General features: G+C 35.2%; 1 protein-coding gene across 1 annotated transcript; it reads right to left on the bottom strand.

Annotated features, from left to right (window-relative positions):
* Positions 1-1,258: 1,258 nt before the first annotated feature.
* LOC141542965 (trypsin-like) lies at positions 1,259-9,709 on the bottom strand. Its single transcript, XM_074267707.1, has 5 exons — positions 9,305-9,709; positions 8,669-8,813; positions 6,204-6,451; positions 2,749-2,885; positions 1,259-1,503 (listed from the first exon to the last, which is right to left on the bottom strand). The coding sequence occupies exons 1-5, from the start codon at positions 9,342-9,344 to the stop codon at positions 1,354-1,356; spliced, it is 720 nt and encodes a 239-aa protein (XP_074123808.1). The 5' UTR covers positions 9,345-9,709; the 3' UTR covers positions 1,259-1,353.
* Between the last annotated feature and the right edge of the window lie 2,893 nt (positions 9,710-12,602).

Raw genomic sequence — 12,602 nt, 5'->3', positions numbered from 1 at the left:
GAGAACCTCTGAAAGGAAGTCAAATTTGGAATACAGCAATTTTAAAAGAATGATGCTGCAGGATTGTTCCTGAAAAACTAAGTGACTATCAAATGAAGTTCTATGAGATGAAGTAAAATGTTAAACCCTAAGTATTTTATCATATAGTGTTACATTTTCCTCATTCCTAATTCCTAGAATGATTGTTTCAACATATTTTTGTTTAGAAAGTGTATCACCTCTCTCTTCTCTCTCTCCCTCTCCCTTTTTCTCCTTCCTTTCTTTCCTTCCTCCTCCCCTACTTTCCTTTCTCCCCCTCCCCATGTCTTTGTGTTTCTTTGTTCTTTCTCTCTCCCTTTCTCCTTGTTCTTTCTCTCTCTCTCCCTTTCTCCTTGTTCTTTCTCTCTCTCTCCCTTTCTCCCCTCTTCCCCATCCCTGTCTTCAAAATGCTTGGATTTACAACAATGATAAATTAGTAAAAAAAAAAAAAAAAAAGTTTCTATTATTACTTGTACCTAAAATATTGGTAAAAGTATTGCTTTTCCTCCCTCTGAAACTTGGTATGGCCAGAAGAGATAATAGGAGGATATACTTTATGATGCTGTACAGATTCTGCCCTGATGAGGCAATAGAAGTCATAAGGATTGGAAGCCAGAATAGCTTTGATATTGCAGAGAGATTTGGGGAAACCTTTGGGAGGGATGTGGAGGGGTGACTTCCCCAGAGGGGGACCACCTTTTAAGGGAATATTCTCTAAATCTTTTCTTTTTCAGAACCTAGATTTACAACTGACACCTCCATGTTTCTAAGTAGATGTCAGTGTTAAAAGGAAGAGATGGAGATCCCAATAATCTAGAAATATTCCTAGTCTAAGGGAAATAGATTTTCAGGACCTCATGCAGCACTTTGTTTTGTTCTAATGCACTTTTGCAACATTGCATATTGAAGTTATGTGTTTTGCAGTTTCAGTCATCTGGACAATCATAGGCTCCATGATAGCAGGAGCAGTGTCTTGACTAAATTTTGTATCTCCTTATAGTGCTCAGCATGTGATAGAAACTTAATGTTTGCCAAATAAACAAATGGATGGATGAATAAATACAAGAATAAATGGGTGGGTAAGTAAGACGTATTCAAACATTCTTATTAATATAAGACTGTACCCTACCCTTGGCTATAGGTGGGGAGTGAGGATCAATCCTTGATTCTCCAATGTTTCTTAGGGCCTATATTATGAACTAGCAAGTCATCACCCAAAATTCTTACTCAAGAGACCCAGTATTAGCATGGCTCTTTATTGGTATTCTGTTTCAGCTCTGTTGCATAGAGTATTAATAAAGTAGAGCTACAGAGATGGGAGGCCAGAAGGTGAAGTTAAAAGGAAGAAGTGACATTTTGGATCCATTGTCTATATTTGTAGATTTTGGTAAAGAGTCCACCACTTCCCTGCAGAACACACCCATATGATATGGTTAAAATCCCATGTATCCGTCCATCACATATGGCTGGAACAGCTGAGATTTCCTGCCATTGAGAAAAAAAAAAGGAAGTCAATGAACAATTTTCAAAAGCTTAAGAACTCTGATCAATGCATACACCAACCCTTATTTATATTATATACCTTTTGGCAAAGGTGATGGACTAATATGCAGAATGAAACACATTTCTACACCTGGACAATATAAGAATTTGTTTAACTGAACTATGCTTTTTTATTACAAGAGTTTTATTTTCCTTTTTTTTCAACATGGAAACACATGAAAGAAAAAAAAAATGCTTCCTAATTGAAAAAACTAATTTGAAAAGTGATTAATTCTTAGTAAAAGGGTGGGGAAGAAATTTGTTAAGCAAAGAAGTGCAATTAAATAAGCAGATAAGTACAATGACTATCTCTGGGGCAAGTTTAAATCCTGCCTCTTCCATTAGGTGACTGTGGACAAGTCGCTTCTTGAGGGGATTAGATTAAATGAACTCTAAGGTTTCTTGGAACTTGTTATTCAGTCATGTTTGACTCTTTGTGAGAATTATTTTTGTGGTTTTCTTGGCAAAGATACTGGATTGGTTTGCCATTTCCTTCTCCAGCTCATTTTACAGATGAAGAATTGAGGCAAACAAGGTTATCTGACTTGCCCAGTAATTGTCTGAGGGCAAATTTGAAATCTGAAGATGAGTCTTCCTGATTCTAAGCCTTGTGCTCTATTCTACTGTGCTACCTACATGTTCGTTAGAAATTAATGATCCTATATTTAGGATTTCCAGCAGGAGAGCTCAGGGAGTCTGAGAATTTATCCTCATTTCAATTTTTCTATACATGTATCCTCCATTCCTCATCAGAGACACAAAGCAAAGCCTAAATGTACTTGAAGAGGAAATTGGATTATATTGGATTTACATGCCATCTAGGGGAGGGGGTGGGGAAAAATTGGAATATAAGGTTTTCCAAGGGTCAATGTTGAAAAATTTATCCTTGCATATGTTCTGAAAATAAAATAACTTCAATTAAAAAAAAAAAAAGGAAAAAATTGTCTGATTGTCTGAATACCTCTCCCTCCCTAGTTTAGGTCTCCAGACTTCATCCAGTTCAAGAACAGAGATGGGGAAATACTTTGTTTAATCCTTCATTCCCTGAAGTCACTATTCAAGAAGATGGACTAATGGGGGATATTTCTTTACTTGTTATTTTGCCATCCCCAAATATAGCACCCTCATCTCTGTTCCTTTTGTCTTTTTTTCTCTTTAGGGGCCATCACAGGAGAAAGGATGAGCTACCTGGCATGGATGTATGAAATCATCGTACAATCCCACACACATTTTATTTTCTGACATTTTTTCTGGAAGCATTTTGGCGCATTCCTCATCAGGAAGAATGTCATGGGTCACCCAGCTCAGGACATCAGGGTCAGTTGCTACAAGAAAGAGGAGAAACAAAGCGAATCCTAGCATTACTTTTACCAATAGAACCCAAATTATACCCTCCCCTCTATTAGACCAAAGACTATACCACTTATCAGCTTTTGAGCATGGCCTGTGATTTCCTCCATTGGTGATGTTGCCTTTACTGTCCTCCATATCTACCCTCATCCAACATTTCCAATTACTGAAATTCTACCCAATTTTTGAGGTTTATTTGAAGTGCTACTTCCTCCATGAAGCCTTTCTTGATCTAAATGAAAAGCTCTCACTATCTAATATTTTAGCATCTTATTGTTATCTTTTGCTCAGTTTATGCTCTGTATGGTACTTAAAGTGCTATCTTTCTATCTTTTCTGTCTTATTAAATTTGATTCTTGTGCATATACATGTGACAAGCGGTATTCCTTACTAGCCTTCTTTTATGCTTGGAATGCTCTCCCTTCCACCTCTACCTCCCAATTTCCTTGGCCTTCTTTTTCTTATTTATTTACACTAGAGCTCTCTTTGTGGTGGCAAAGAACTAGAAATTACAGGAATGCTCATCAATTGGGAATGGCTGAACAAGTGGTATATGATTGTGATGGGATGCTAGTGTGCTATAAAAAATGAGCTCAATTAGTTTAGAAAGATATGGAAAGATTTGCATGAAAAAATAGGGGAGTAATAAGCAGAACCAGGAGATCATTGTATGTGACAACAAGATTATACAATGATCAATTCTGATGGATGTGGCTTTTTCCACTGAGATGATTGAAGCCAGTTCCAATGATCTTGTAATGAAGAGAGCCATCTACACCCAGAGAGAAGACTGCAGGAACTGAGGATGGATCATAACAGCATTTTCACTCTTTTTTGTCATGGTTTGTTTGAATTTTGTTTTCTTTCTCATTTTTTAAAACTTTTTGATCTGATTTTTCTTGTGCAGCAAGATGATTGTATAATATGTATGCATACCTGTATTGAATTTAACGTAATTTTTTTTTTTTTACCATATTTAACATATATTGGATTACATGCCATCTAGGGGAGGGGCTGGGGAGAATGGGGGAAAATTGGAATATTAGATTTTCCAAGGGTCAATGTTGAAAAAATTATCCTTGCATATGTTCTGAAAATAAAATAACTTCAATTTTAAAAAAAGAAATAAAAGGGAAGTAAAATGAGCAGAACCAAGAGAACTTTGCATACATTAATAGTATTAACAACTTTGAGTAAATAACTTATTTTTGTTTACTATAAATGCCCAAATTAACTATAAAGGATATTTGAAGAAAGATACTATTTGCATCCAGAAAAAGAATTGATAGATGTACAGACATATATGTACACACACACACATATATATATATACACACATGAATATCTATCTTCTTTAATGGTTGCCATCTGAGCATGGCATAGAGAGAAAAAAAGGGAAAAATTTATGTGGTTATATTATATATTTGAAAGGTTGTATATAATAGATTTGCAGTTTCAAGTACAATTTTTAAATTTGTACTATGTTTCAAAAATACTTCTTTTGTCCCAAAAATTAAAATCATAATAAATTTAAAAAAAAGAGTCAGTTTATGTAGTTGAGGCCATTTCTGATTGCCCCCACTGCATAGGTCCTCTTTCTGAAATACTTTCCATTGTATAGATTACATTATTTATTTTATGTATGCATATCTGTACATGCATACATATTTATCTTCATGTTGTCTCCCTTATTAACTAGTTGAAGGCTTGAACTATATATTTTTTTGATATCTTGAGGGCTTAAATCCAGTGCCTCTCAGAGAGTAAGCACTTAATAAATATTTACTGACTAACTCATACTATTTTATTATATATTATAGTGGCTTGTATGTGCTTCTATTCTCCTTTCTAGATTATAAGCCTTATTGAAGGCAGGAACTATTTTATTCATCTTTGAATTTCCCTCACAGCCTACCTTTCCTTAAGCATATTAATAGTTGTAATAATAAAACTCTTAGATAGAAGGGGACTAGAATCATCCCAATCCAAGTAGAAAACTGATTATTAAATTTTCAATATTAGCATTTATACATTAGAAATAGGCAAATGTGACAAATCAAGGTATTATTTTTTAAATTATCTATACTTTAGAAAGTGATGTGAACATGCTAATTAAGCATAAAAATATGTGATGTATGTGTGGAAGCTGCTTATTAAACATTTATCAGCACATCCCGGAATCCCTTCCTGCTCCTCAAAGGTGCACCTTAGGGTCTACCTCCAAAGATACCTCAGCAAAAAGAGGGGCTCCAATTGTGAAGTCTTGGTTAAATATGACTATGACTCTTATTTGGGTCTAAGTAAACCCAAGGTAGAAATATGAATAGGTCCAATGCAGTGGGAATAAGGATTCCTTGTTTCCCCTTCTTTTTTCATTCACTTAAAAAAAAACAACAAAAAAAACAACCACCCCTCATGGCTTCTTCCTTCCTTCTTTCTCCTCCTCCCCCAATTTAAAGCACTTTTTGTTTTACAAAGAATTTTGCTTATAACACCCTGTAAAATGAAGCTAGGCCAAGTATTATTTTACATTTAAGAAAACTTGAGTCACAGAGAGGTTAAATTACTTGCCCAGCTTATTTACCAGTCACCTCTGTTTGCCAGGATGTTGATAGCTCAAAGATACTTTAATGCTTTTAATCATGGGACAAAGGCATCTCCTATCAAGAAGTCTTTAGAAAGTTGTGATAATGTCTACCATACTCTGTGAAGTTTTTGATTGTTTGGTTTTTAAATGAATATCCTTGTAAATAAACACATTTATATTTACATTGCAAACACACACATGTGGGTGTATATAGACACACATAAGATATATCAGCACCTACATATATGTATATACACACAAAAAATATAATTATGTATACACATATATACATAAAATATGAAATTAGACACACATAAATATATACTTACATATAATAAAAGACTCAGAGAAGCTCAATTCAGACACCCAAATTAAGAAAAATTTGTTTTTTCTCATATTGTAAATTGATACTATGCAATTATTGATACTCAGTGATAATCTAAGAATAAAACTGATCAGCTGTGAAGTCTATATTTTGTTTCCCACCATAACTAACTAATGTCAGAACTAGGATTTGAACATAGGATTTCTGAATACAAGTGAAGCACTTTTTCTATTAGACTTTTCATTGTTAAAGTCTATAACCACAGCCATTTCAAGTTCTTATTGGACCCCTTCTAGACATTTCTCCCTACTTGCTCCTACACATTTCTAAGACATTCCTAGTAACCCAAGTGATTTGAGAATGTTCCTCGTGGGCACTCACAATTATTCATTTGTGTCCAGATCCATCCAGGGACGAAACATCTTTTAGATTCAGAAGGAATGATAGCCAGGGCAACAGTGCCTACATGTTTGTTGAGATTGGCAGGTTTATTTAGCTTAATCAGCATCAAGTTATTGTCCAGGTTTTCAAGATTGAAGTGAGGATGTCTGATGCTGACTGAACAATTCCGGACCTGTTGTCTCTTTTCCTTTACATTGGGTTGAAGAACTCCCAGCCTGATCTCAGACCTTTGATAAAGGGAGCAAAGAGAAGCGGGGAAGGAAAGGGTCAGGGCAGAGATGAAGTATAAGAAGTCATGACCAAACTATCCATCCCCAAACCCCACAATACAGAACATGATTCAGGACTCCTCAGTTACATAATCACTTCTGTCATTTAAAGCTCTCTTCTGTTATGGCAGTAAGAGTGGAAAACATATTTTATGAATCTATACCTGTTATATATTGTCTCTCCCAATTCATACTATTGCTTTTGGGCATATTTAGAGGCAATATGATAAGATGAAAAGAGAAGGAAATAAGGAGATAGTTATTCATCTCAATTTGCTCATTATCTTCCCTATAATGAGACCAAAGAATAAAGTGCCGTCTAGAAAAATAATGAGTTTTTCACTGCTGAAGGTCTCATTGTCTAGAAGGTCAGCTTGAAGAGGAAGTTATAAAGAATACTTGTCTATATAGGGATACCTATTGTTCATCATTTTCCAAGTGGACCATGACAATGAGGAGATGATATCATGACATGCAAGTGAATTGGATTTAAGTGAGGGAGGGCTGGCAGAGATCTCTTCCATCAAGGAACTGGCTAACTTACAAAGAGCAAATTGTTTTGCCTCTCAGTTTCAGTGCATGTTAAATGATGAGATTGGACTAGATCTGTAAGGTGTTTAAAAGTTGTTGTACTCATTCTTTTAAGAGTTTACATTGTGTCTTATTTCTTCTGCCTTTGATCTAGAGTCATTCCAGAAACATGATAGAGATTTAATAAGTACAATCAATCCTCAGTATTTACATGGCTAACTTTCATGACTTTGACTATTTGAGTGCTTTAATTAGTAACCTCATTTTGACTTTTGACTTGTCAACTTTATACATTTGGAACTATGCACAGCAGAAAAAATTGAGAGATACAATGACTGCGAGTTTCTGGGGTGGTTGGTATCCTACTAGGTTTTTCACTAGTCCTGTTCAATCTACCATTGTGAAGCACTTCATTATTTGCCTTTAAAGCTCAAGTTCAGTGCTGCAATCATGCCCCCAAAGCATCATATAAGCTCTTTAGGTTCTAAGATAATGTCAAGAATTTGCTAGTCTTTGCATCTTCTGATATCAGTAACTAATATCCCAGTAAACTCCTCCTTGGTTTTCAGCAGAGGACTGAGGTAGGGAGGTTTACGTGGAATAGTATATAGTACAGTGTCTTCACACTGCAATCTGATACAGTAGAAGGTAAAAATCAGGTTAAAAATGCTTTAGTTTTAAGAATTTTACTTGCTGTATACTATTTGTGGCATTGCAGGTTTCATATATTATAAAAAGTGAATAGTCTAAAATCAATGTGTTACTTTATTGATATGTTAACACAAAATCTCTCAGAATTATAGGGAATTATTAGTTATCAATTTTATTTTGTGTACTGAATTTTATGGGTTATTTCATGGCTACTATGCTAGGAAAAGTGCCTATTATCAGAATTAATGTTTTGTTATAAAGATTTATATGCCGAAAATAGTATTTTCAGCAATCTCTTGTGAAAGATTCCAGTTTTTGATAGTCATAGGAACCTAATCCTATTTCCCAGAGTCAATATATCAACAATTCTGTTTTTGATATGTGCCATTTTCTAGGAAATGTCACCCCTATGAATGTTGAGGATTGACTGTGCTGAAATTAATTGACTTGAGCATCTATTTACTGAAAAATCAGGGACAAAAGAACCCAGAAATCCTCTGGAAACTCACTGAGGAGTTTGGGAAGGTGACAAGAAAAATCTCGTGTATTTCAGAAATCCATTTGAACCCAAGGAAGAAAGAAAGTGGAAGGAGACTTCCCTTTGGAAGATGCAAGTTCAACAATTTTTTAGGAAGCATCTTTGGACAGAAGTTCTTTACAATGTATTTGATCTAGCCTGGAAGCAGGTATTTGAAAGATCCTGAGAGGGTATAGGTAATGACTTTTATCTTTCAATAAACTGATTTATTATATTCCACCATAGTCTCATAGAAATTCCTCTCTATATATACTTCCTTTTCTACATTCTCAGTCCTATGCCCTCCTCATTAAATACTGAAAATGTAATATTAAAAAATAGAAGCATGCTAGATTAGAAGGTACTTTATGGTTCTAGAACACCTTTGTCATTTTATAGTTAAGAGTGATTTACCTATGCTTCCCTAATCTTAAAGTTTATAAGACTGTTAGAGCAAATGCATCATTATCACTCACGGTATGTTGCAATGAGCTGCTGTTATCACCCATTGGGACAGAATCAGAGTTCCCATGCAGAATGGAGGCCTGGATTTCAAGTAAACCATATAAGGGATTATAGTATCTTCATAATTCTTTTCCAAGGAAGCCAAGGTCTGATCATCTAATCAGTGTACAGATAGAGACAAAGAAACAGAGAAAGGGGAGATTTTAGAATAGTCACAATCTTGCCTAACACCTTCTTCTGGGAGATTTCTCTGTCCTAAAGAAGGAAAGAATGGAAAGGAGACTTCCTTTTGGAAGATGCAAGTTCAACAATTTTTTTGGGGAAGCATCCTTGGACAGATGTTCTCTACAATGCACTTGGTCTAGCCTGGAAGCAGGTAACTGAAAGATCCTGAGATATGTAATGGCTTGCACTGAAGCAAGGGATTCATCTCAGGGAAAGGTTATGGGGTTCAATAACTTCTTGCTTCCATCACCCCCTCTATCATCATTACTAACATCTTTTAAGTCCTCTTTCTTCAACAGTATTTCGTTCTGGTTAGCTAATAGAGATAATCTTTCTTACCAAATCTTCTCCCTCCTTTCCCCCTGACATTTTTTGGAAAAAAAAAGAAAAGAAAAGAAAGAAAGAAACGCAGAGATTCTCACCAGCTGCTGTCAGGAGTATAAAGAAGAGATAATATTTCATAATGGAGTTCAAGTGGTATTCCAGTGATGAGGTCAGAAGTTAACTATTATTATTAATCCTGGTTTAATATCTAGATCAGAGCCATTTGAGTAACTACTAATAGGTAGAGAGGTTTCTTCTAGCTAAAGCCTGAATAAAAAGGATGCTCAAGGGCCTTGTGGAAAGCTTGGAGATATTTGCTTTTCTTAGGGTCTATTTCCACAAAGCAGCATTTGTTAGTCTTCCTTTAAAGGTTGTTAGAAGTGAGGGAATATATAGTAGTTCAGTATCTCATCATTCTCGCTCTTTTCAGATCTCCTGTCCTTCTGGAGAAATAGGGGAAAAGAAAATTTGTATCTGGTGTTCAAAGATTTTCTTTTCTTCCTGGGACTGACCATCACTGACTATGACATGTATCCATTGTAGATGTCATAATTGTTTCCCCTCCCCACCATTAGTGTTGACTTGTTTCTTCTATATGACTACTCCCTTCATTTGGACAGTGGACCTCTGACCCTTTCCCACACCAGGAAATGGGTATTTGCCCTCTGTAAAATTCTTTTCTTCAGTACATGTTTTGAATGATGGGTTGAGAAGGTTATAAGTTAGAAATAATTCAGAATTTTAGCAAAGTGGCAGGATACAAAATAAATCCACATAAATCCTCAGGATTTTTATACATTACCAACACAATCCAACAGCAAGAGATACAAAGAGAAATTCCATTCAAAATAACGGTTGATAGTATAAAATATTTGGGAATATATCTACCAAAGGAGAGTCAGGAATTATATGAGCAAAATTACAAAACACTTGCCACAAAAATAAAGTCAGATTTAAATAATTGGAAAGACATTCAGTGCTCTTGGATAGGCCGAGCGAATATAATTAAGATGACAATACTCCCTAAACTAATCTATTTATTTAGTGCTATACCAATTAGACTTCCAAGAAACTATTTTAATGACCTAGAAAAAACAACAACAGAATTCATATGGAACAACAAAAGGTCGAGAAATTCAAAAATTAAGTGAAGGTGGTCTAGCTATACCTGATCTAGAACTGTATTATAAAGCAACAGTCACCAAAACCATTTAGTATTGGCTAAGAAATAGACTAGTTGATCAGTGGCATAGGTTAGGTTCACAGGGCAAGATAGTGAATAAAAATAGCAATCTAGTGTTTGACAAACCCAAAGATCCCAAATTTTGGGAAAAGAATTCATTATTTGACAAAAACTGCTGGGAAAACTGGAAATTAGTATGGCAGAAACTAGGCATGGACTCACATTTAACACCACATACTAAGATTAGATCAAAATGGGTCCAAGATTTAGGCATAAAGAACGAAATCATAAATAAATTGGAGGAACATGGGATGGTTTACCTCTCAGACTTGTGGAGGAGGAAGGAGTTTGTGTCCAAGGGAGAACTAGAGACCATTATTGATCACAAAATAGAACATTTTGATTACACCAAATTAAAAAGTTTCTGCACAAACAAAACTAATGCAAACAAGATTAGAAGGGAAGTAACAAATTGGGAAAACATTTTTACAGTTAAAGGTTCTGATATTGACTTTAATTTATAAGAAATCAAGCCATTCTCCAATTGATAAATGGTCAAAGGATATGAACAGACAATTTTCAGATGATGAAATTAAAACTATTTCCGCTCATGTGAAAGAGTGTTCCAAATCACTATTGATCAGAGAAATGCAAATTAAGACAACTCTAAGATATCATTACACACCTGTCAGATTGGCTAAGATGACAGGAACAAATAACGATGAATGTTGGAGGGGCTATGGGAAAACTGGGACACTGATGCATTGTTGGTGGAGTTGTGAAAGAATCCAACCATTCTGGAGAGCAATCTGGAATTATGCCCAAAAAGTTATCAAAATGTGCATACCCTTTGACCCAGCCATACTACTACTGGGCTTATATCTCAAGGAAATACTAAAGAAGGGAAAGGGACCTGTATGTGCCAAAATGTTTGTGGCAGCCCTTTTCATAGTGGCTAGAAGCTGGAAGATGAATGGATGTCCATCAATTGGAGAATGGTTGGGTAAGTTATGGTATATGAATGTTATGGAATATTATTGTTCCATAAGAAATGACCAACAGGCTTGGAGAGACTTACATCAACTGATGTTAAGTGAAACGAGCAGAACCAGAAGATCATTATACACTTCAACAATGATACTGTACGAGGATGTATTCAGAGGATATCTTCAACATATAGAAGAGCTAATCCAATTCCAATTGATCAATGATGGACAGAATCAGCTACATCCAGAAAAGGAACACTGGGAATTGAGTGTAAACTGTTATTTTTACCTTCTGAATCCAATTCTTCCTGTGCAACAAGAAATTTGGTTCTACACACATATATTGTATCTAGAATATATTGTAATATATTTAACATGTATAAGACTGCCTGCCATCTGGGGGAGGGGGTTGGGGAAGGAAGGGAAAAAATCTGAACAGAAGTAAGTGCAAGGGATAATGTTGTAAAAAATTACCCATGCATATGTACTGTCAAAAAAAAGTTATAATTATAAAATTAAATAAAAAAAAAAGAGAAGGTTATAAGAATACAATGCAGTTAGTCAAAAGCTGTTAGCATTTGCTGTCACTATTGCAAGAAAACCAAAATCATTTTGTGGAAGAGTTTGGCGGTTTTGAATGACTGTAGAAATAAACTTATAATGCATCCAACATACTATATATATATATATATATGTAGTTACTGAGGAGAAATGTATTTGTAACACAATTAATAATCCATTAAATGTTGGGACCTTGCCAGTCATCTTGACTCTTTAGGAGAGGGAGTGTGGCTGGTGACTTGTGTGCAGCTCTGTCTTACTTTCATGTACAAGTGAAGACATCATTCTTGTGATAGCTTTGCTCCTCTTTGAGAATGAAAGATGAATAGCAAACTACTAAATAGGAATCAATGGGCCTTTGAAATTCTACAGTTCTGTGATAAACCATTTCAGCATAGTGACAAATAACTTAATAAACTGTTCAGAATTTTAAATGTTGCGATTTCACAAAACTCAAGCCTGAAGAAATTATTGTCTGCACGTGTCTCTGTTCTCATGAAGAGTACATTCTAATGAGGGAGACTCTCAATAAAGTTCTAGGTCATAGATTATGCATTTTGAAAGAAGAAAGGATTGATAGTTGGGAAGGAGGGGCCCAGAAAGGCCTATGACTGAAGATGGGATTTGATCTAAATTTTGATGGAAGCCAGGGAAATTAAGAAGCAG

Source organism: Sminthopsis crassicaudata, chromosome 5, assembly GCF_048593235.1.
Source record: "Sminthopsis crassicaudata isolate SCR6 chromosome 5, ASM4859323v1, whole genome shotgun sequence".
NCBI classification, from domain to species: Eukaryota; Metazoa; Chordata; class Mammalia; order Dasyuromorphia; family Dasyuridae; genus Sminthopsis; species Sminthopsis crassicaudata.
Note: the sequence above shows the minus strand (reverse complement) of the source record. Positions and strands in the feature narration are given on the sequence as shown.